The sequence below is a fragment of the Coloeus monedula genome, assembly GCF_965178545.1.
Source record: "Coloeus monedula genome assembly, chromosome: 2".
NCBI classification, from domain to species: domain Eukaryota; kingdom Metazoa; phylum Chordata; class Aves; order Passeriformes; family Corvidae; genus Coloeus; species Coloeus monedula.
The window spans coordinates 40,506,613-40,530,945 of NC_138782.1; the positions used below are offsets into that span (position 1 = coordinate 40,506,613).

At 42.9% G+C, this 24,333-nt stretch overlaps 2 protein-coding genes across 9 annotated transcripts in view; one reads left to right on the forward strand and one right to left on the reverse strand.

Moving 5' to 3' along the window:
• Positions 1-3,453, forward strand: part of MAP3K4 (mitogen-activated protein kinase kinase kinase 4) — a 67,747-nt gene extending 64,294 nt beyond the window's left edge. For all 4 annotated transcript variants that reach the window (XM_082302955.1, XM_082302956.1, XM_082302957.1 and 1 more), the window contains 4 exons: positions 824-946; positions 1,492-1,598; positions 1,805-1,984; positions 2,932-3,453. In XM_082302955.1, the coding sequence (XP_082159081.1) occupies positions 824-946; positions 1,492-1,598; positions 1,805-1,984; positions 2,932-2,952 (431 nt within the window). In that variant the 3' untranslated portion in view covers positions 2,953-3,453. The remainder of the gene's footprint in view (positions 1-823; positions 947-1,491; positions 1,599-1,804; positions 1,985-2,931) is intronic.
• Positions 3,454-4,619: 1,166 nt separating this feature from the next.
• AGPAT4 (1-acylglycerol-3-phosphate O-acyltransferase 4) overlaps positions 4,620-24,333 on the reverse strand; it is a 76,169-nt gene continuing 56,455 nt past the window's right edge. For all 5 annotated transcript variants that reach the window (XM_082277218.1, XM_082277220.1, XM_082277217.1 and 2 more), the window contains 4 exons: positions 21,572-21,674; positions 20,179-20,254; positions 14,633-14,831; positions 4,620-7,202 (listed from right to left, as the gene is read on the reverse strand). In XM_082277218.1, the coding sequence (XP_082133344.1) occupies positions 7,111-7,202; positions 14,633-14,831; positions 20,179-20,254; positions 21,572-21,674 (470 nt within the window). In that variant the 3' untranslated portion in view covers positions 4,620-7,110. The remainder of the gene's footprint in view (positions 7,203-14,632; positions 14,832-20,178; positions 20,255-21,571; positions 21,675-24,333) is intronic.

The window sequence follows — 24,333 nt, forward strand, 5'->3', positions numbered from 1 at the left end:
CAATGCCTGACCATCCTTTTCAGTGAAGAAATTCCTCCTGATGTCCAACCTGAACCTCCCCTGGTATAGCTTGAGGCCATTTCCTCTTCTCGTGTTGCTCGTTGCCTGAGAGAAGAGACCAACCCCCACCTGGCTACACCCTCCTTTCAGGCAGCTGTAGAGAGTGACAAGGTCTCCTCTGAGCCTCCTCTTCTACAGGCTAAACACCCCCAGCTCCCTCAGCTGCTCCTCACAGGACTTGTCCTCCAGACCCTTCACCAGCCTTGTTGCCCTTCTCTGGACTTGCTCCTTCTTGTAGTGAGGGGCCCAGAGCTGGGGACACAACCTGAGGTGCAGCCTTACGAGAGCTGAGTACAGGAGGATGATCCCTTCCCTCATCATGCTGGCCACACTGTTTTTATTGACAAGCACGGTATCATCTGTCTTGAAGAGATACTAGTGGGGGGCACACAGCAATGGCCTCTGCCAGGAAGCAGTTTCTTCCTAATTCAATGCTCACAAGGAGAAGCACTGGAATTCCTGAAGCAGTAATTTCTTGTAACGAGCTTGTATGGAAAGCTGTTTAATTTGCCTGCCATACTGCTTTTTTTGGGGGTTTTGTTTTTTTTTAACACTTGTCAACTTCCAGTACACTTCATGTTAGCACAAACCCACCAGAACATCTTTAATGCTGTCATATTCCACACTTAATTCACAGGTAAATATCTTAAGTATGAATTCAGCTATTACCTACTGCAACTTCCAAGGCTATATTGAGAAGCCCTCATTGCTCACTTCAGCTCTGGCTTAAACAAGTGTTACTGTGTTTCCTTGTGTTTCCTAGGAGCCAACATCTTTCTTACCTCATCTGGACTGATAAAACTAGGAGACTTTGGCTGCTCAGTGAAGTTGAAGAACAATACCCAGACAATGCCTGGAGAAGTGAACAGTACCTTGGGGACTGCAGGTAAGGAAGCTTGTGCTAGGCAGGTACTTGTCTAGTTACCATAAAAGAAGATACTTCTGCCAGAAGACTGGGCTGGAGTAAAACCATCTGTTTCAGGGAAACTTGACTTTACCTTAGCTAGTTTTCTGCTTTACATCCAGAAGCCAAAACAATCAGTGAATGATATAATGTGAAAGATAAAATTGTATTTGTCTGTAACTATAGAGATGCTGGGGCATGTGTTTTCTGGGGTTGTATTCTTCTCTGCAGCCTTACTGAAACAGTACTCTTTTCACAACAGCTGCTTAATCAGTTTTCAGAAAATGGCAGTAACTGAGAGTATGTACTGTAACAGCATTTTCGCCATCCCTTTTCAAACTGAAAGACAGTTGTGCTGAAAACAGGGCAAAGAACAAGAAACCAGCAAATGGCAAAACTTAGCGAGAAAACCTGCGTAGTAATTCATGGGGTATTTTAAAAAGCATTTGGTTTACCCAGTCAGTCACTTGATGTGTACTGTTCCTTCTGCTGTATGAACTGATGGCATAATATATGTTGTTTCAAAGCGTACATGGCTCCAGAGGTAATCACTAGAGCTAAAGGAGAAGGGCACGGACGTGCAGCAGACATCTGGAGCCTGGGCTGTGTTGTCATAGAGATGGTCACCGGCAAGGTAGGGATGTTTCATGTACTGATGAAATGCAAACTGTTCTCAGCAGTTTTTCTGCACATTCTGGTCCCACTCTCAGCAATTTGTCACACTAAAGTCTGCAAAGACTGGGATGGTTTTTCATTTCCTGGAGTACAGACATACATGCTCTAGTGGGTAGAAAGTTGCTCACTAAAGCTTGCACTTAGCAATGCTGTTAACTGTTGCAGAGGCCTTGGCACGAATATGAGCACAACTTCCAGATCATGTATAAAGTGGGGATGGGTCATAAACCTCCTATTCCTGACAAAGTGAGCCCAGAAGGGAAAGACTTCCTTTGCCACTGCCTGGAAAGTGACCCAAAGATGAGGTGGACGGCCAGCCAGCTTCTCGATCATCCTTTTGTCAAGGTTTGTCTGATGACTTTGGCTACAAAAACTGCAGATGGGAACTGGGAACAGCTTTTAGTCAGCTTCTCTGTTTTCAGGGATGCCACAGGGCTTGGTACCATGGTGAGGGGCTGGTAGCAAGTTGATGCTGTCCAGGATACATGGATTGGCAACTTATCAGAAGCCCGTGTTGTTCTTAGCAAGCATTTGACTATAGGACCTGGTGTGCACCACACATTAAACTCTCACTGCTGTTTTGAAATGCATTATCTTTATGTTAAAAAGACAAGTCAGGCTTCAACTCAGTGGTAGCTAATTGGATCTGAAGGGCTCTGCAGCAAAAACTTCAGCAAGTGCAAATGCACAGGTTTTTAGAGATAAGGACCCCCTCTGTAAAAAGTGAAACCAGCACATGCTTGAGAACTCTTCCATTCTTCTGTGCAAGGGGCTGCTTTTCTTTTAAGCTCATACTTAAGGTTAAGGTCATGCTGAGTGTCCTATCTGGCAGCTGGTGTAACAGTCTGCAGTTCTTGCATGAACTGTGGTGTGATGCTTTACTTACGAACAGGCAAATATTCACAGCTACCAATTGAGCTGTATTAGTAACTTCTTTTTTGGAGAAGTGGGAGCACAGTAGGTTATTGAATTCTGTCCCATTTTCCAGCATAAAGTTGATCACTTTGGTGTTCTGGTTCAGTGGCAGTGTGTTCGGGATCATCACCCCCCCCCTCAGCAGTGCAGCTGTAGCAGATACAATCCATCATGGAGGTGGACACTGCTTTAGGCACCAGAAGGATGCACGGTGACAGTGGGAATGTCAGTACTCCCAAACACTTGTAATGCATTATTGTGTAACAAGGGAGGAAAAAAAAGTTTCAAAGATGTGAAGGTGCTAAAGAGATTGATCATTTGTAATCTTGCTGCAGGAGGGAGATGGCTGAAGTAATTGCCTTTTGGTTCCTTCACAGGTTTGCACAGACGAAGAATGAAGTTACTCAATCTCTGGCCTTTTCTGTTCTGACAAGATTTGAATCACTACTGTATGTAATATTTACATAAAGACTGTGCTGAGAAACAGTATAAAAGTTGACCTTAACGAAGACTGCACAAGTGACGGTGTCACTTCCTCTGCTGCTCCTGTACATTTTACTCGGCACGTGTTGCTCACGTGGCGTGTCCGCAAGTTGGAAGAAGCTGCATGTTTCAGTGAAAGTGCCATTACTACTGTATATGGACCATACCCTTTTTGTTCCTTCTCCTGTTTCTCATTTGATTGAGAACTTGTAATGTTAATATGTAGTATTTTTGAACTTTCTAGGTTCAGAAAAATGCTGTAGTGTTATCAGGCGTTATGGACCTTGTTTTTTAATCTGTTTGAGTGCACTGACTGTGAACTTTTACTGGGGTTTTGTTTATTTGTTTTTGGCAAGCTTCAGATTTGTTATGCACAAGGCTGATTAATGAAATTTAAAAAAAAAGGTTTTTCTCAATAAATGGTTTATTTTAGGAGATGTTGGTGAAGGGTTTTTCTTCCAAAAATAAATGTGGGGCTGTGTTGCTTTTTAAACTTTTTTGCAACATTGGGATAAGGCTGCTAAGCTGACCTAACTGGAATAAGCTGCCCTTATATTGCAATAGTCAGTGTTGTGTCAAGTTTCAAGGTCAGTAGTGTGAGATGCTTCTTACACATGTGGTAAGAGAAGCAAGGTTCCCTTTCATCGCCCTCTCAGGAAAGAGAGTGATGGGCAATTTCTGACACTGCCTTTTATCTAAGGGATAACTTCCTTCCTGAATGTGTGCACTGTGAACAGGGAGTGCTCTGCATGGCCCTTCTGTCTTCTAGAAGAGAACTGTACAAGACGATTCTTGTGTTCTGTTTGGCAAAACCAAGAACCTACTTTGAAAACTGACTTCTGATCCTGGGCTTTCATTTCCCCACCACACCCCAGTTGTCATCAGCCCCAGACAAGGAAGAGAGATTAGCAGTGGTTAGCAATTGAAAGAAACAGCCTGCAATGCATGATCTTGTTGATTTTTTTTTTTAACTTGCTATTACAAACAGGTGACTTAAAACTGTTACTTGTAAACATTAATGCAAGCTTACATATTCCTGTTACAGCTTTAGACTTAAAATAGGTTAACTTAAAACTTGCTTTTAATATTTGGTTTTATATTCTGGTGTCTTATCATCTTAATCCACAAATCTTGATTAGTCACAGGTGTGGGGTGAGCTGTTCAGGAGGTACCACAAAATCTGACATTTCTAGAAAAATATGAGCCTTGCTGTGCATGTCACCTGTGCGTGTATTTAGGCTCTCAAAAAATATTATGCTAAATTCAAACAGAGACTTTCCCTCCTTTTCAGTTCTCTGTTTTCAGTTCTGTGATAGGAGGGGAAGTGTGTTGTCATCCTCAGTAAAGGACTGTGAAAGTACCTGAGGTGAAAGTGTCCCCCTAGCCTGCTGTGTGCTTCACTTTGCAGTGCAACAGAAGTGTCTGAGTGATGTGTGTCCTCACTTGCCTTGCTTCAGCTGCCCTTGAACACAAACAGGAACTGTGGACAGCCTTTAGGAGTCAGGACAGAGGTAACAAACTGTTACAAGTGTGTTCTTGCCAACTAAAAGAAAACTCAGTCATTGCATATCAGATTTTTTATTTTTGTATAAACAAACATTAAGACTAATTTTTGTTAAGGCAGTTGTAGAACATACAGTTGCTTGTGGGGATTAGGGGCAAACACTGCTTCCTAATGACCTATGTCATTCTTTTAATACAGTGAACTGGACAAGTTTAACTTTGGCAAGGACCATTAAGCTTTCTCTGTTTGTCCGTGAGTGCTGGAGGGGCCTCAGTGGTGTGCCCGGACTTGCAGAAGTGCTTAGGAGGGTGGATCCAGGAGTGGCAGGTTTGGCCCTCAGCCTGTTCTAAGGGTTGGACCCAGGGAAATGGGTATGAAATAATCCCTGCACTCTTTCAGAAGTATTTACTTGTTTGGTACTTTCCTCTGGGAGAAGTGGCACTGCATGCAGGTGGAGGGGAAAGGACTAAGATTCATAAGGAATGCTGAATGTCTTCCTTGCTGCATGTTAAATCTGTGGCTCCTATGAAGGTAGAACAGCCATTGTCATTCCAGGAGTATGTATTTGCTGCTCAGAACTACTCACCCACCACCCTGAGAAAAGGCCACTGGACCTGCCAGGTAATGTTTACAGTAAAATGCTACCCTGGAGAGGCCTTTCCTTTCTCCCCTGCCACCCACTTTCAAACTGTTGGGTACAGTGTCCTCAGGTCTGGCTTGTTAATGTGCCTGATCATTACTACAGGATGTAATACTCAGTTTTTCACTGTTAGGAGTGTTACAGCAAATAGAGTGCAGGGCATGTACTATTATTAAATAGCATTGTAAATATTGCAGAATTTTCTACTCTTTGGCTCTATTTCATGTGTTGTCATGAACAGAAACATGGGCTCTGATGTAGTTTTTCCATCATACACCCTATTCCAGAAAGCTTCAGAGTGTAGGGAATGCATGTGTACACAAGATGTGTGAGGAAAAAAGCCCCCAAAACCAGTCTCTCACACTTCCCATGGTCTGTTCCTTCTTTAATGTTGTAAATTTTACTGCCTCCACTATCCATAAACTTATAGCTCCATGCTAAGAGCACTACTTCACCTGCTTTTTAGGTGTTGCCTATTAAAAGGGTGAGTTTCTAGATTATCTGATGTACTGAATAGCAAATACATATTCATGGAATGATTCAAACTGTTGTATTAGCCTGTTTCTTCCAGCCTCAGTTTTATTATATGACAAGAGAAATGTTTTTATACCAGCTGCTAGAATAAGACTGCTCACTTCCTTCACTAGAGACTGTCATGGTTTAGTCCTGTGCCTAGTGAAAATGGACTGTGAAAGTGCCAGTCACAACCTCCATTACTCAGAATCAGGATCTATCAACTTTAAAAAATTAGGATTTTTTTCCAGTCATAATTGCTGTTAGTTAATGTGCCCTCTTTTCCTTTTTTCCTGCTTTAAACAAGTTCTTTCTAGTAACCTGCAGATCCTTAACTCTAGAGGTTTAAAAACAGGAGGCAGCTGCCCTGAAATCAGTCCTGGGAATGTCACAGCAACCCCCTTTTGCTCAGCGCTTGATTCTAATTTTATGTAATTCAGAAGGGTGTCAAATCAAGACATAAAATGAGCTATACCCACTGTCCTAGGTCTCCCTCCTAGTTCCCCTCTCCTCCCCTGAAGAAAATAATTTACTATTACTTAGGCTGACTGTTATGAGGCACCAAGTAAACTAATTTATCAGAAAAGACAGACAAGCATGTTAATTAGGATCACAACAGTATGGGTGTGGGGCATACATTTTAATGCACACGTTGCATTTTTTCACTACACTATGCCCAGTTATTTTCTTTCCACAATTGTTAGGATGGCCTGGAATTTTAAGTAGCATTTAAAGCCTTGGCTGTATGGCCTCGGGAAAGAGATGGCAGTGGGTAACTTAGCTCTGCTCAGGCCACAAGGCCAAATTCTGATCCAGGTTATGCTACTGCCAGGCTCTGCTGCCTGGATGTGCAGGGTCTGGCTGAAGTTTTGAAGGGCCCATGTAGTGCACACTGTGGGAATAAGTTCTGGATGTACAAAAACTCTACTGTAGTTCTGCCAGTTCAGCAGAGCTGCTTCAGTCCAATACTGCTATAACCAAGCACAGCATCCTGCTGTACTGTATTTAAACACTGACAGATTATGGTTGTTAAACTGTGTGATCTACACAACTATCAAGTTTAATCATCTTGTAACAGTCTTCTGACATTAAAGCCTGCACCTCTGGTTAGTTTCCAGGTAGAGTCTCTTCATACAAGCACGCTGGAATTTATTTTTTTTTCTTCAAAACCTAAGACACTTCATAGGAAAACAAACCAACCACACGTGCAAACCTGTTGTTGAGGGTAGATGCAGGAGTGCATCTTTCCAGCACATCATCCAGCCCAAACCCCCAGAGAAAAACAACAGGAGCACAAATTCAGATATGCACAGCAATTACTCATCCTCTGATCTCACTTGAAGGACCATGATATGCACTTAAGAGTTTTCAGCAGTTGCATTTGTTCTCTTTGGATTGAAGCAGTCTCTGAAGATGCTACTTTTGTTTCTGTTTGTTGTCGTTGTTGCCATAGGTGGAGCCCTTGTTAATTTCTGTAACCCCGATCATCCATCTGACACCAACAGAAGCTGCAAAACAAACACAGTTAAAGCTGCTTGAGGCAAGGCCTGAAGATCTGTCCTGGTTGTAGCATCATGAAAGAGACCTTGGATCAAAGGTGCATTTGATGCTCCCGCACCTCCACATCAACTTACCGGCCTGTGGCATCTCATGAAGGAAGAGCCTCAGGCTGGACACGTCTGCTCCCATCAGCAGGGAAGAGGCTACAAGGAACCAGGATGGGTGTGAGAGGCACGGGGTGCACAGCCCTGTGTGCCAGGGGAAGGGAATTCTGCTGGCTTTCAGCAGCCCCATGGCGGGAAGAGCACAAGCGAGCGCAAGGGAACTTCAGGTTTTGATAAAAAAATGTAAGTTGTGGCATTTGTTAATGACAGCTCATGAAAAAGGCCCTTACAAGAAACCAGGTTAATTTAAAAGACTTTCATAGATGATTCAGTGGTAATAATTCACCATGTGCAGGGATTATTTTATTTATCTGTAGCACTTTAAGTGACTAAGTTAAATGCAACTTAACTCCTTCCCTCACACTTTTGGTTTTTTTGTAAAGGGGCTCAGCTGCCCAAAATCTATTATTCCTCAAGCTTCTGCTCAGCTACTGTACATATTCAGAACTGTCATGCTTCTTTCATGTCAGGAAGTCACAAACATCTTCCCTCTGCTCAGAATGCTTTCCGAAAAAAAGGAACCCAAACAAACCCAAGAAAGCCACAAACCTCCCCAAAGCCTCCAAATCCTACTGTCTTTCTGACCGATGCTGGAAAGGCCCAGTAAGGTGAGGTACCCTAAATGTCTCATTCTCATGGGTCTTTACTTCTCTAAGATGAGCCTGGACAAACTCTCACCAGCCAAAGAACTCTTTATGGTTGAGTCAGTGCCAGATATCACCAAGAGAATCCAGAGGCTTCATCCCACTACCAGGCTTCCCTTGTGAACAGCAGGGGTGATCCAACCCCGTGTCCTGGCATTTGCTGCTCTTCAGCACTGGCAGGGGAGGGGGCTGCCAGCTGGCAAACAGCACTGCCCTGTGCTTCAGCAGCTGCTGCTTGGCACAACAACATCGGCCACAAAGAGCCGTCCCTACACCCTCGAGCTGTGTAGGCTGACAGTAAATTGGCAGTTTTCAGAGTGCAAGTGGTAACTGGATACAGGGATGAGTCACACATGATGTGACAGCATGGCTGGACACTGGGAAGCTGGTCTGCCCATGGGGCTGCCCTCAGGTCTTGTGGGTGTCAGGAAAGCAGGGCCCTCTCACAGGCAGAGCTGTGCAGTCAACAGCCCAGAAAGGGAGCAGGCTCTGAGGGCACTCACTGACACTCCACTGTCAGCACATGAATAGAAACACACACCAGTGAGACAAGCAAAGGGCTTCACTCACAGACAGACAAGAAAGAATACCATCTCTGACATTTAACTGGCCCTGAGCTGGGGAACACAAGAAAAAGATCCAACATGTAGGCCGTAGTCTGGGATCATAACATAATAGTAAGCATGAGATCATTAAGATTTTAACCACAAGGGATAGAAACAGCATCTGCAGATGGACACAGAGCATAAATAAGAGCAGCTGTTACAGCAACCACACACCATATTGGAGATTTCATCCCGTTCCAAGAATGCCAGTGCCTGGACCCACAAACCAACTAGTTCAGCAGTTGAGATTTCTTCTTTTCTTCCTTTGCTCCCTGGCAGAAGCTGCCACTGCCTTCTGTCCCCGTTTCACCCTGTAGCCCTCAGCACCCTGGGGGAGGTGGGGTGCAAGGAGAAGAGGACTACTCATGTTTGCCAAGGTTGTGGAAGCAAAGTGGGGTAAGGCTGGGCTGCCTCACTGGCCTGTCCCTGCACTGCCTCCTCGCCACAACTCTCCTGGAGCCTCAGTGCAGACCCGAGTGATACCATTGCACTTCCTGAGTGATACCATTCACTTCTTGTTTTACACACAACTGTAGTAAGGGGAAATTCAGGGTTTTTACTTCAAGAAAGGGGAGAAAGGGAGATCAAGCAGTAACTAATCAGCAGTGTCTAACTTAATAGCTGTGAGGGTTTAAGTCCACGCTGAGAAGAGCATGAGAGAAGCTATCGGCTGAAGCATCTGTGCGCTGCTTGACATGGCAAACAGGTAACTGAGCTCCTGCATCTTTCTGCCCACCAGTACTCAGCATCCAGAAGATGTAGGAAGTTGCTGAGGACCTGCTCTGCCTGCTGGAGTGCCAGGGGCTCAAGGAGGGCTGAGCTGACACAATCAGGAGAGCCAATACTGTAATCTCTTTCTTGGAACACATTTTAGCGCCAAGAAAACCACCACCTCCACACGTAGTATCTCAGCCCTCAGCAAAACCTTAGCTCAAAGGATTTCCACCTTTTCGCTTACACCTCAGGATTTTTTCTCATCTGTTACCCTGCCTTTATACCACACAGCAAGTGCTATGAACAGCACAGCAGGCACCTGTGTTATATAGGTTATGCATTGAAATTAAGATTTGAACAACAAAAGTGTATGAATGGTAGACATTTCCATTGAGGGCCTATCCTACATACTATGAAGAAGAAACAAGCATCACACAAAAAAAGCAAACAACCCACCCCAAACCCCCAATTTCTAGGCACCAGGCTGAAAGCCCGGACTCTGGCAGCTCCACCAGAAGGCAGAATCAACACAGGCATGATCCTGCACATGGTTTGTATCCTGTGTTAAAACTTCCTACAACCCTGTTGGCTTGTCCTCTCCTCACCTTCCATTCATCTCAGCCTACAGGCATTGCCAGCCTCGCTGCCCAGGTCACATCATGCTCCAGCCCTTTGGTCCACACTCTGCTCTTGCACACTGTGACGTGCCCAGGTTTGCAGGGTGATCCCATGCACACAGAGCACAGCACACACACAGCAGCTCCCATGGAATCGGAGCTGGCTCACTGCTACTTGCACTCGGTTCAGCTGGAACACTTCTCTCGCCTAGAACTGACACAGAGCACCTGGCCCTGTGCCATCAGCCCAGCTTCCACTGTGCTTTTAGCATTAAACATGGGAGAGCTGCTGCTCCCTTTAAAACCCCTCTCATCTTTTGCAAACATTCCCCTTTTAACTGCTGTTGACAGCTTTATAATAAATTACCTCTAGAGCATGGAGGGTGGGTGTCCTCCTCAACACAAGTTATCAAAACATGAAAGGCAACCCAACACTTGGTTCTTTGAAGCCAAATCAGACTGGGGAAGCAGGAGGAGGAGAAAAAAAAGAAGCTGCTGTCAAATACAGATACTGACATTTGACAGATGTGCTCACTGCTTCAGCACCAAAATATCAGCACCAAGTTTTAAATAGCTGTTGTGAGCTAAGTACCTAAATCTCTTTCCATGTGTCCTGTGAAATTAAAGCTGGTTTTCAAAACACTTTTGTACCTCTAACTACTCGAGGATTTATCCTCTGGAGCAGTGACTGCCTTGTGTTGGTTCAAGTAGTCTCACAAAGGGCTTCCAGTCCCAGTCCAGCAGTAAGGTATGAGCACAGTGTGATGATTGTTGGGAGTATAAACAGCCAAACTGCTGCACAGCAAAGCACAAGGGGACAGCATTCACAGTACAAAGAGGAGATGTTGTTTATACAGGGCTGAAAGAGTTTGAGCTGAACCAAGCAGAACCATACACACACTGGTTATTCATTCTTTACATCTCAGGGTCTGAGGGATTACAGTCCTTCTGCTCCAGCTTGAGTGGAACATTTTTCTTACGGCTCTTTCCACCTGAACAGCCAGTTACTTACAAGCCAGTCAGTGTTTTACTGGAGAGCACAATAAGCAGAAACTATCCAAAGGACAAATGACAGTCTAGAAACAATGCAGAGGGTACCAGGTAAAAGGACCTTCTAGTTACTCTGCTCTATCACAAAAAGTTAATTTTGTCCTTATCTGCACCTGTATCAGGTACTGAAACCCACCCTTAAAACCAGCAATCTACTACAAAGGGCTTTTAGGGAGTAAAGTTCCTGATCCTGGAGTATCATGTGAGCTGTCAAAGTGCCATAGAAAAAAACCAAACCACTACCCATGTGCTTCAGTTACAAACAGTGAGAAAAGGTCTGCTAGGAAAAATGGGAAAAGCTGGTTTTATCATCTGATAAATCCCTCCAGTCTACAAAAAAACCTTCCTTTTACACTGTTAAGCCACCAGGTACCAATTACCACTCCCACTGAGAAAGACAGCAAACACATTCCTCCCTGCTTTGCTGCAGACTGGCTGTGCTGGGCAGACAGTTCCAGCTGGCACCAAGAGCCACAACCTCCCAAGCTGTGTTGGTGTCCATGCACTGCTGTCTCCCAGCCACTGCAGGAGCCACCTCTGAGCCCTTGCCTAAAGCTGGACACAAACTGCAAAATAAAATACTGGTTGCTCCTCTGTCAACAGATGGCTGCACTACATCCAGAACATTCATGACAGAGATGCCCCTAGGGATACAAAGCACAGTCTGGGTAGAATGGCCTTGCTACAGAAACTCAGCTCTTGGCTACTGAAGTCAGTGTGACAGCTTGGGCTGAGGATTTTTTCTGCTTCCACAGAAAGAGACCAATTATTCCCAACTAGCAAGAACATTGGTTTTAAAGGAATATAGTAAAACAGAAACAGACTGTAACATACTAAGGTAACTGTTGCTCCCTTGGCACATAATGACACATCCAGTTTTAAGTGACCACGAGAGAGACCAGCTCTGCGTTTTGTTTGGTTTGACTAATGGCTGATCTTTCTTCCACTCCCATGGATTCTCTTCTCTCCACAGTGGCTGCTATCTGCTAATAAGTGACATCATCTTTCTTACTTCCTGCTCATCAGCAAAAGGTGGCTGAGTCTGACCGGGCAGCAGCCCCTCCTATGGGTCCTCCACTGCAGGGCAAATCCCAGGCAATTACGGGCACGTTGGGATTGGTCACACCACGTGTGGAGTGAGGACTGAGCTGCTGCTGAGCACAGAGGTGCTGCACCAGCTGCAAGCTGCACCAGCCCACAGGTGGGGCAGGTGTCTATGGGGCAGCAGTGCACATCACACACCCTCAAGGTGTTCTGCTGGGCTTTGGCAGCCTGGGAGCTCACACCCAATGCTGCTGTTCATTCTGGCAGCAGGCTGCTGCTGTAGTCTTCTGGTAGCTCCAGAGTTACAGATAACCTGAGAATAAATCCTTTGGATTATCACTGCATTCAAGAGATGACTCAGGGCAGCCTGCTTATTAACCTTTCCTTGTGGCTTGAAGCAGAAGAAAGCTAAGTGGGGAGTAAGACAGCAAGAAAAAGGGAAAAAAAATGAAAATAAGGGCATTCTTGCTGTCTGTCCTTGGTGGTATCATAGCTTTTTTCCTTTACAGGTTCTTTCTCTCACTTCTTGATAGAGAAAGACATGACCTACGTGACTAATGGCAAGATTGTATTACACTTAGGGGTGGAGGGTGAGTGGTGTGGTGTCACTCATCTAAATTAAAGAGGGCTAAATCCAAAAGCATCATAAATGCTACAATACCAAGCAGTAGAGCAGCTGGCCCTGAGGTTAAACTCCAGAAAACCTGAATAATGGTGTGAGGCTCCCTATGGAGGGTACACAAGGCATAAAGCACTTTGGAATGGCACCCAACCAACCAGTCTGCTGAGTGGAGAAACTGAATTAGGAGGAAAATGCTGAAGGAAAGATGAGAAATTCAAACCATTTTGCAACAGCTACATTTCAGTGCACCATTAGGCCATCATTCCACATTCTAGCACCAAACAGACTATGCCAGCATTTCTCCCAAATGCAGAACAAATGTCCCCTTGAGCAAACTGCCAGGCAGTAGCATTTGCAATGGTGTCACACCTCATCCCACCCACTGCTGTTTACCCACTCTGAACAGGAGCACAGGGGAGGCTGATCCACCTTTCTCTGTCAGTGACAGGGATTGGAACCCATCACCTCCCGTTCCTGAGCACACCCCAACCACCGTGTTCACTCTATACTCCCATCCTCTTCACCAGTCAGAGAAGGGGAAGGGGGCACTGCCTGTGACTTCCAACAAGTAAGGTGGGTGGAAAAAGAAGCTTTTAAGTTGTAGTTGCTGCTCCAAGGAATTCTTACACATTTTACACAAAGCATTCCCAGGGTAACAAGCACCAGCAATTTCTCCAGATGAAGACAAGAGCACAGGATCCCCTTCTTTTTTTCCTCTACCCTGCCCACCTAAGGTACCAACTATTATGCTGGACCTTATCCTTGTTTTCCTTCCTCTGGCTCAAAGCATCATGAAGGAAATTTCCTGCCTGCACGCAACACACACATACACAAATTGTTCCTTCTCCAATTTTCTTTGTAAGAAGCATCAACAAGAGCTTGACACAGCATTTGTTTTGGTGGGCACTTTCTCAAAAATAATATTGTGTGCTTACCACATCAAGCTCTTCACAGGTGGCCAGAAGGACTTTAGTTAACCTGTCTAGCTCAAGATTCAGACTTCTGAGAATGCAAAGAAATGTTATGTGCTAGGAAAAATTTCCTGGGTAGAGAGCAAAGATCCACTTCTGAGACAAGAAAATGCTCCATGTTTTCGTATTTCCTCTGTGTTGCTATTCTGGACATGGCTTTTTAAGTCAGATCTGTATCCAAGTTCTCTCAGAGCTAGGAAGACTGTGAAGTTCTGTTTCTTGTTTCCATGGTTGGTTGTAATATACACGGACATGAAGGTGATGAAGTCATAAATACCTGTGATGGTCAGTGCAATCACAGAGAATATTTGCTTTAAAAATGTACGGCTTATTCTGGAAGGCAACTTGCTCTTCAAACCACCACACAAGCACAGACACCCAGATATGATGCAATTTGCCAAACTGACCCGGTTCCTGCTTCCATGAAGAACACCAAATGAGATCACCCTCCCTTTCTTTGGGCCAGCTCCTTGTTTTGTTTTCCTTCCTCCTCTTACATATCATATTAATTGAAATACGAACCAAGGCAATTCAGAACTGCCACAGGAACTGTAGGAATCACCTGTGACAGTCCATGCCCTGTGCTACGTAAGTCAGAGTAGATGGTCACAACAGGCTGTGCTTAAATCACGAGTTCATGGATTACCAGTGCGTGACACATCAAACTATGATTAGACAAAAGCGTTCTCAAAGGAATAAATTATCCTTGTGCCTCTCTTCTAAGCATTTAAAGTAGAACACAGCAACACAAGAAAAGAAAGCCTTTTGTAGGCAACCCACTGAGAAGTCCTGAATTCCACAGAAATAGAAAATTTGGTATGCAGCTCTTACAAAAAATGATCCAACTACACAAAAATAAACAAAAAAAGAATCTTTTTAACTTGGTTCAGAGTGGACATATTGGATGGGGTTGTTGAATTCACAAGTCATTTTTATATTTAGCAAGTCTCAATAAATCCTATTGGACAGTTATGCTGTAAGTAATCTTTTCACATCAGTAAACTTACCTATTATAATGACAAATGCAAAACTAGCCAGTGTCAGTGATGAGCCACTGTTGATCATGTTGATGAGCAGCTTGAACAAAGGATATAGCAGCAATAAGGCCCAGAAAAGCCAGTTCAAAAGTGTCCATGGTCGACGGGGCGGTATTATAGGGACTGCTGGGTAGGTTCCTGTGCGGTAATATTCTTCCTGGAATGCATCCTAGTAGAACAAAGGAGGGCAACAATTAAATCCCCATCTGCCAACAAAACTAGCCATTCCTGGCTTTGATGTTCCTCCTTCTGGAGGCTTGTAACCACAGGGGAAGATCAAAGACCAGCTGATGGCTGGAAAGCTTGTACTTTGAAGTCAATGAACACAGAGTCAAAAAAAAAAAAATCAAAAACCCGAAACAAAAAACGGAGCATACACTGATATGTGAACACTTTCTTTCTCCTACACACAGCAGCCTGAAAAATGCCATACCTGGAGAGTATAACAGCCTAGGAAAACAGGAGGGATGATGGGATGTACAGTCCTGCAGCAATGCCAACATCACTGCTGAACCTCCTGCAGGAGCCACAGCCACTGCTCAAGTACTGCAGGTAAGCCAAGGAAGTGTCTGGGCTACCTACTCAGCAGCATCCTCTGTTCCCTCATGTTTTCTCCAACCACTGCTCTCAAACAGTACCCACAGACCTGTCAGAAAAGGTGACCAGACACCATCTCGTCCCACACTCCAAAGAACACCACCCCCTCCTGTCTTTGTCCCACGGATGTAGTCTTGCTCACCTTGTTCTCATGAAGCTTGTGGAAGGAAGTTTGGGTGCTGAACCTCTCCACAGGCAGCTGAGTGTGCAAACAGTGCACAAGCTCTCACTAGCTTTGAGCAAAGGACTCTAAGTATAATACAAGGAAGATAATGGAGTAGGGGTTGTTTTTTTCTGTTTTGTAGCATCTGTTTTTTAAAGCACAGAGGACTTTCAATTCAGTACCTTCCTCCAGAGCCCACATGGCTGAAACGCATTGCTTTTAGTGATCTCATCAATCCAAGATATCGAAAGAGGGTAGGGGAAAAAAAACCCCTCTCTCCTTGTTTAAAAGCAAAGATTATTAATCTGTTATCTATTAATCTGTGTTATCACAAAAAAAAAAGGTTAATAAATGAAGGTAGCATTAGATTGACATAAAAAACCCCCTTAATTTAGTCAGAATGAAGTATATTTCTTTAAAGAAAGGATTTTTGGTTTCTAAAAATTCTAGCAAAGCCAAGACTAATCAACCAAAAGACTATTTGTTCTACTATGCTATGATTTTACACTTACTTATACTCCAGCTGACACAAACAATTCTTTACTTGCTTAATAGCAACTTGAGCAATTACAAGCTGTTACCATTTTATCTATTTCAAAGGGAACATTCAGCTTTTAAGGGATTATGCAGTAATTAAAGCACTGCAGTCTCTTTACTGAGCTTAGAAAAACTGTGAGTGTTTTACTCGTGAGCTGGACTGTAGTGGGATCACTGTGGCCAATTACTGAGCCATCTTCAACAGAGTACACAGCATATGACGTTTTCTTCACAGTGCAGTGAAGACTTTTGTTTATAACACAGAGCTACTCATCATCAGTAAACTGAATTTACTAGGTACAGTTAGCTTTCCGAACAGTGGTATTACCCAGGAAAGCGAAGAATTCCCGACTATTACTGGGCATTGCCATTAGAGGGCCTACTACTACCGAGAGCAGGACAGGCTTGCTTGAAACAAGCGCAGCAGGGTTTTCTTTGTTGGCTCTGCGCGGCGTGAGGGGCAGCAAAACCACAGACCATACCTCACTGAGAGGCTTGAGACAGATGGAAAACATATACAACAGGCAAACAATGTCAAGGCCAACGTCCCCAGCACATTTCACACTGCTGTGGGGAACAGCTCTTCAGTTACAATTCCTTACCCTTAAATACATCCACTTGCAAAAGACATCTGCATGTTTATCTGTCTTGTCAGCTTTTCAAGGGTACCTATGACATCCACCAGCAAGTCAGGCTTTAAATACATAATACACCTCAACATTTCCCAAAATCACCTTACCCACATTAGGTTCCTTTCATTCCTCTGCATACAGAGCTTTTTCTCAGTTTGTAATAAATTCCATCCACGCAGGCATCACATTCTGACATGGAAACATGCTCCCTCTATTGCCCCCACCGAACTTATGTTACTTCAGACAGGGTGGGGGAGGGGTAATGCAGTGAGGAGAAATCAGGGAACATCCATCTCCTTGTGAGAGGCTAACTGGATTCCTCCTCCCTGTTCCCACCAGGAGGTCTGATGGCAGACGTATGCAGCTGCCCCTTCATGAGGAAGCCCACAAAGAGTGAGTATCCAAAAATACATTCTTTGTTCCCAAACACTGGAGTTCTGTACACTTCTCCTCTTCAGTTATGTTTTGCTGATTCCCTAGGGCATTTCTGCATATATTTTCAGGCCCTTTTTTCCAAGCTTCTCTTACAAGCAAGAAAAGTTAGACGCTTGCTCTCTTTTTAATGGGGATTAAGATTCTCAAGCAGAACTTCTATTTCAGGCACTGAGGGCGTAAGGAGGTAAAAAAAAGAAAACAAACATGCAAGGACTAGCAGAGTTGTGACTACTACATTATCACCTCTTCTGACCTGGCAATGAGATCCTCAACACAGTCTGTGTTAAAGGGAGCCTTTCTAGCAATGGCAGTTAAAAAAATGAAAGAAATAAAAAGAAAAGGCAATGTGCAACTCAAACTGAACCTCTGCCATAATTTGGAATTAACTGATATAGTGCTGGCCATATGTGGAAGGACAAAATCCACCTCCAGTGAGGAAGAAGCACATGGATATGGTACTTACTGTAAGCCTGGAAAAGGAAGGAGAACGGTGTTTGGTTTAGAGCAGCAGCACAATGCCACTGTTTATCTGGCAAGACTCTGTTCAACTGTGTTTGCAGCAGTGACTAAGCCAAAGAATGAAGTGATAAGTAGCAAGAACATAAACACGATGGGCTCCCAGGGAGAAGTATCTCAGATTGAGGTACATGTAGGTGAGACCAGACAATGAGGTAAAAACCAATGGAATAAGCTTTTCTCAAAGACTCTCACTCCTTTACTAATGTCAATATGGGGAAATAAATAAATTGGAAAAAACAAAAAACCCCAAAAGTCATGTCTCTCCATGTCCAACAGCTCTGCAATCCTGATCGTCTTCAGAGCACAGACCTTGACCTCAGTACTCTCCAACCACTAAATCATGCTACTACAGCCTAATTCAGCACACTATGTGTGAGTCTTAGGAAACTACTGCAAAACTATTAAACTCATTGAGAATAAGCAACAGCACAGGGAACCATAATGCATGATAAAATAGGGTCTCTGCTTTGCAGCAGCACGCACACCTTGTCTTACTTTGAAACAGCAAGTGAAGCACTGCAACCAAAACAGACAAAGCAGGAGATGAGTGTGTATCTTGCAATGAATTACTACCTTTTGAATAACAATTTTTTATATTTTATCATAAATATTTCCTGACTGAAGATAATCTGAAACAGAATTAATTGTTGGAAACAGCACCTGGGCGGCACTGCTGCTTGTAATCCGACCTAAGAGCCTATTATCTTTTTAAGATGCAGGGCAGAAAGGTGAAACAAAATTGTATTTTTACTCTGCAGGTGGGCTTTTATCATCTCAGAACTCTGGAAGAAGTTGTCCCTGCTCTATATTCTGCCAGTATGATTTTACAAAGACATGGGCTTCAGTAAACCAGGAATGACTGCAATGAAGTAAGTTTCACTAACGTAAAAGAGCTGGAGAAAGAGAAGCATGCTGCCTTCAGAGAAAAACAAAAACCATCACCAACAAAAAAATAAAACCAACAAACAAACAACCCCCTCAACCTTAATCAATCAAAAACACTCCACATAACCAAAAAAGGTTTTAGTGGAATGGAAAACTGAACACACTATACTTTACTCCTTGATGTAAAACTTCACTCCTATACTTAAATAGGAAGCCAGAGATTTAACCAGCCAGCAAATGAAGTTGTCATGAAGAACAGATATAAAGAATACTATGATATATTGTATAATATAATGTTATGAAGGATAGATGTACACTCTGGTTGCACTAGAAGCAACTGAGTGTTTGCCAAAGAGGGAATAACAAAAATCTTGAAGTGAATAACTGAAACGATGTAATAAAGGATTCAGGAAAACAATCACCACATTCACATTTATGTTCTTGTCTTGCAAATGTCTGAATAGTTCTCAGGGACATGAAACAGGGCTACAAAGTCATAGTAGCAGAAAGTGGACTTCTGCAGTGTTGAGCAAAAGGACCATTTGCACGTACATGCCTGTAAAGCAAGCAGGGCCCGTGGGTAACATCCTGCCTTTCTGCAAAGGGGCTGGGGGTTGTGCCTCAATCGGGGGTCACTGGCACAAACTGTGAGAAGGGGGATCAGAGGCGAAGAGAGTAGATCTACAAGTGAGCTCTCAAGACACATTTACTTTCCACATTCCTGTAAGCAAGCTGCTTAGAGGAGCTATGAATGACACCGGAAACAGTCATGGTTTGAAACAGAACAGCCAGGGCAGAGTCGATACAGAAATACTAACGTGGTGTCCTGGGTAGAGCACGACAGATGGCACAGCAGAATTTTGCTGTCCCAGTGAAAGGGAAACAGAGGATAGCTATATTCTGTCACTTCTAAATCCAAAGCACTGCTGCATTCCAGTCGGAATACATAACTTTGATCAAGGTATTGAAGCAAAGTGAACTGCCAGGCCCTCATGCCATGCATACCTATGACTCCCACTGATTGAAATGGGAGTGCTGTGTGCATTCAAAAAGCACATCCCCCAACAGCTGTCTCCAATATTCATAAAAACAGCCCAGAAGAAACAGATTCTAAAAGACTGAAGGATTCATATGAAAGCATTTGCAGGGAAATAAAAAAAAAAGAAAAAAATAACCCCACTGGTCATCTACAAACACAATCATTATTATTCTCTCCCCATCCTATGAAATTAGGAATCTTAAGTGCATGCCTTCTATACCCACAGTGTGAAAACAATTTATCAGCATGTCCTTTTAGTGCTGGATGTTTGTCTTGGTAAAAAAGGCAGGGTAAAACAAGGGACAAAAATTCTAAGACACTAAAGAAAATACCTTATTCAGCCCACAAATTAGTTCTTGATTTAGAAGGTGCCTTCTAGGGGACAGGGGTCTTTCTACCAGTCAGAAGGCAGTTTCGATTTTTGTATCCTTATGCACCTTTCTAAAGAAGAGTCTTAAAACTGCTCTAGAAAGGCTTGTTTAAGCTTTCTTCTTGCTGCTCTATGTACAAAATGAAAGCAAACACGACTGGCAGCACAAGATCAGTTTGTACATAGAGAAACAGAGCACTTACCCTGAAAACCTAACAAACCAACTCACCCCAAGCCTCCAAATTAGGACACTACACATGCACACTGTAAAGGTCTACTAGCACTATAAATAACTGAGCACTAGTGGCTCACAAGTGCTGTCTTGACAGAAAAACCAACCTTTTCTTGATATAGTTTGTGGAGCCAGGTAGAACATTCCTGCTCATCTTCTGGGACGTCCTCTAGTGGAATCCGCCTGCCAATGGTAAACAACAGAAATTGAACAATATTAAATACTTTGGCTTCCATGAACAGCACTTGCGTTATACAGATTATCTGACAGGAGACTCACTACATTTTTCACCTTTTTTAACTTGTGCAACACCTTCAGCACTTCAACAAGCAAATATGGAGGATTTTGAAGAAATTTGTGATAGTCTCCAACTAACTGCCAAAACAAATTTAGCCATGAGGTTTACCCTGCCTGTAAGAGCTTTTCAGGATAGGCAAACAGCTACCCTGAGTCATGAAAAGCAATTTCTGTACTCTGCCAGACTGACTGCAGCAGGCTGGAATGGTGTAAAGCAAGAAACAGCAAGAGGAAGCCCTCTGCTCTGCTGGAGCTGACTTACACAGGCAGGGCTCCGTGAATGCCATCCAGCCAGGCTGTGTACACCAAACACGAGGACACTAGGCTGAGCTACCACATGGGAAGAGGAATCAAGAGAAACTTTCTTTTTACCCTTGGACAAAAACAGTTCTGAAAAAATACTTCTACAAACAGGCAGAAAAGGAGAAGTAAAAAGAAAAGGTCACTCTATTACACTTCATGCTGGTATCCAGGATAAAGAAACAGGACCAGCTCACTGGTCGACTATAGCTCTAAAGGGGTTATGATAAACTCCTGATCACTTGCAGCATCACTTCTAGGCTCCTGTGCTCCAACCCTACATCATCACATGCCCTGGGTGCCTGTAGCATAGGTGCTGCTGGTAGAACCTCACCTGGGAATTGGCTCTTTTCCATTAAGATCATGGGAAGCCATTGGGGTATTTGTAATTTATAGAAACATTAATGAAAAAGAATCCAGGTAATGTTTTCTTTATTAAACAACCCCCTTCTTGGTAGGGAGGATGCAGCAGTCAAATACATCAACAACTACACCAGCAGATAGGAAAAGTCCTGAGCCCGACCTCCACCAGAGGTGCTGGAACTATCTCTGGAACTCCTGTGCCAGAGACAGGTATAAAGCAGCTCCACCTGAACACTTGGTTGGTGTTTGGTATTCAGGCCACTTGAGTGAAAAGAGGCCCCACTGCTGCTGCTGAGCTAACAGACACGCAAATGAATAGAAAAATAACAACAAAAAGTTCTGTAGACATTTATGGGCTCCTCATGTACTTATAATCACAGAACTTTACCAGAAACAGAAATGAATTTTTAGCTGAAGGTCTGTGAAGCCAGGTTGGTAGAGATCTGCTTTCTGTTACCCACTTGAAAACATCCCCTTATTTAACCAATTGTGATTTCAAGTACACACTCCTAAAAAGGAATTAAGATATGGATTACTTGCCTTACATATAAATCTGCATGATATTTCTTTCCATTTAGAACTCCCAGCAATGTTGGATTTTCATTATTTCTAAAATTAAGGGTAGAATCATAGACTGCAGAAACTACAAGAAGAGAAACAGGTTATGTGCTTACTGTAGTAATACAACGGAAATAAGTCATTCTCTCTCAGACAAGGAGAATATTTAAGTAAGTTATCAGCAATAGCACCATAGTTTGAGCTGTCACCAAGGAAAAAATGACAATGAAATATTCAACATACATGTGTTCAGAAGCCAAATAACCAGTGACTCTTTCAGGAACTGCACCAGCAGAATGGGAAGGTTTGCTCTCCAGCCACTCTTACCTCCTTCCTCATCAGGTGCAGAATGATGGGCATAGGAACACAGCTACAGCTTCTGACAGAATACACCTAGGTCTTCCTAGGAGTCAAATGGTTCCAGAACTGTTACCTTTTTCAGTTCACTGTGAATCAACAACTGCCCCCTAAATCTGGGGAAACAACCAGGCAGATACACATTTCATAAACAATAAACAACATACACCCTTTGACTAAGAATAGGTAAAGTGTGTGTGTGAGAGACATCCTACAGCAGGAGGGCTTAGTACAGCCATAAATCGCTGGGGTCCAAAGCAGCTCCTGGTTCACATCCATTGTCTGGTAACTCAGGCACTTGCTATGGAGCAAAGGCAGAGAGAGAATGGCACACTACATCTCATGTGAGCTGGCTGCTGTTGTGAAGACATGCAGATGTGAGGAATATAACATGGAAGTTCTGCTGAACAAAACTGCAGCTAAACGTGCAGCACTGAGAAAACTGTGCACCTCAGGACTGAGCGGGAACAGTAAAACCATTTGCAAAGGCTGATGGCAGATAAACTAAAAGAGCAGTAACAAGCAGTTTCTACAGGAAAAGCATTAAAGCATTCACTGTTTAAAACCACATGAAGCATTGCAAAAAAAGTTTATTTGAACACATCCTTAGATACACTATTTTCCTGAAGTCATAAAATTACCTGAGAATGATTCATTTTCCTGAGACTGAAATCAGTTGTGCATCATGGTATGAACTCTAAGAGTAATGACAGCAAAAAAACTTGTTTATTTTCTGTCACAAAAGTGACTAAGATGCATTTTCATGTGTAGCCTGTTGTATTTTAGGTTTTCTGCTCTAGAGTTTTGCAATAACGAATAAAAATGCATGTGGTGAAACTTTATTGTGAGAGCTCTTGACCCACCTAAGACAGACTTATTACACAGGACAGATTTGCTGTTGGTTTTGAAACCTCTCTAGCTATGAGAGATAAATATGGTTTGGTCTCAGCATTCAGCTCCCAGAAACTCGCCACATCATTTGTTACTGCAAAATAGAATTCATAGTGCAGAACAGAACAGCCTGGCTTCAGTGCTGAAAGGAAATCCTGAAAACAAAGGCAAAACCCCTGTCACTGCAAAAAGACTCTGTCCCTCACTAACAACTCCATTCTTTTCCTACTACAGTTGGGTTCTTAGCTCAAACTCAAAACAAGCCAAAATCTACTTCAAGCACACTACTCTCCTCGTACAATACAAGTCTGAAATTACTTTTTTTAAAAAATAAATTATCTGCCTCCATTTTTAAGCTTCTTAGTGTAGAAGGATTTTACTCATTTACTCTAATTTACTAATCCAATGTAATTGAAGGAAAATGAGAGCTCAGTTTGGTTTATACAGTGTAAGCTTCTTAGTTTATTCTTTAATAGCATGAGATTATTCTAACAACAATAGGGATGCAATAAAGCAAAGTATGATATACACAACACTTTTCCTTCCATCTCTTACAAGGCATCTACATTTGGGTTTTTATATGAATTGGGTTTTTGTTGAGATACATTGGAAGACAGTTCTCCTGTTATGAAAAAAACTTCTGTGGAGATGGACAGGAACATCCTTATGTGCTGACAGGCTCACACAGAGTTTTCCTTTTCTCCAGGGAAAAGAAATGCTATTCCAGGTTCCAGCTGGTCTGTAGTTTGACATTCAGTCCAGTCCCTTTTAGTAACACACTGTGATCTTTTGGTGCAAAGCAGTGCCAAACCCAAGACAATGACAGCAATGTGCAGGAGTAAACAGACTTCTGTTATCCAGATATAACTGAAAATAACTAAAGATTTTAGCTTTCTCATTCTGAGAGTGCAGGAAAAGAACAACAATGAAAGTGTCCAAGAAAAAGACTGCATGAAATTAAAATTTGCCAGAAAGGTTCCACAGTAAAAGCAGCACTACCATGCTGTGTGACACACTGGAACTGGTTATCATTAAACATGGATTTTGCAATTACGTAATTAGAATTGGGCATGTCATGACTTTCTCATCCAAAAGCTGAAGAGACCAGAAAATTCCCATTCTAAAACAAGTAAAAAAACAAACTCCATAGTATCTTGAAAACATTGCAGCTGTCTCACTCTCAGGCTAATATAAGCAGCATTTGAGAAGTTTTGCTTCAATTGTGAAATATTTTTTTCAAAGGAGTTGTACCTTAAAACCTCTTTTTCATTAAAAACCAAGCAGAAATATTTGAAAGCCTTTTATTTCTGTTAAAAAACAATTAGGTTTTTTGTTCTGTTTTCTAATCTCTGCCCAGCTTTTTTTTCATATCATTAACTTTTGGTTCCTTCTACAGCATTCTGACAGAGAGCTGTACTTAAGAATTTAAGATTTAATTTCTTAACTTCAACCTAAAAAAATCTTCGGATTACATATCTAGAGAGGATTTTTCTTAC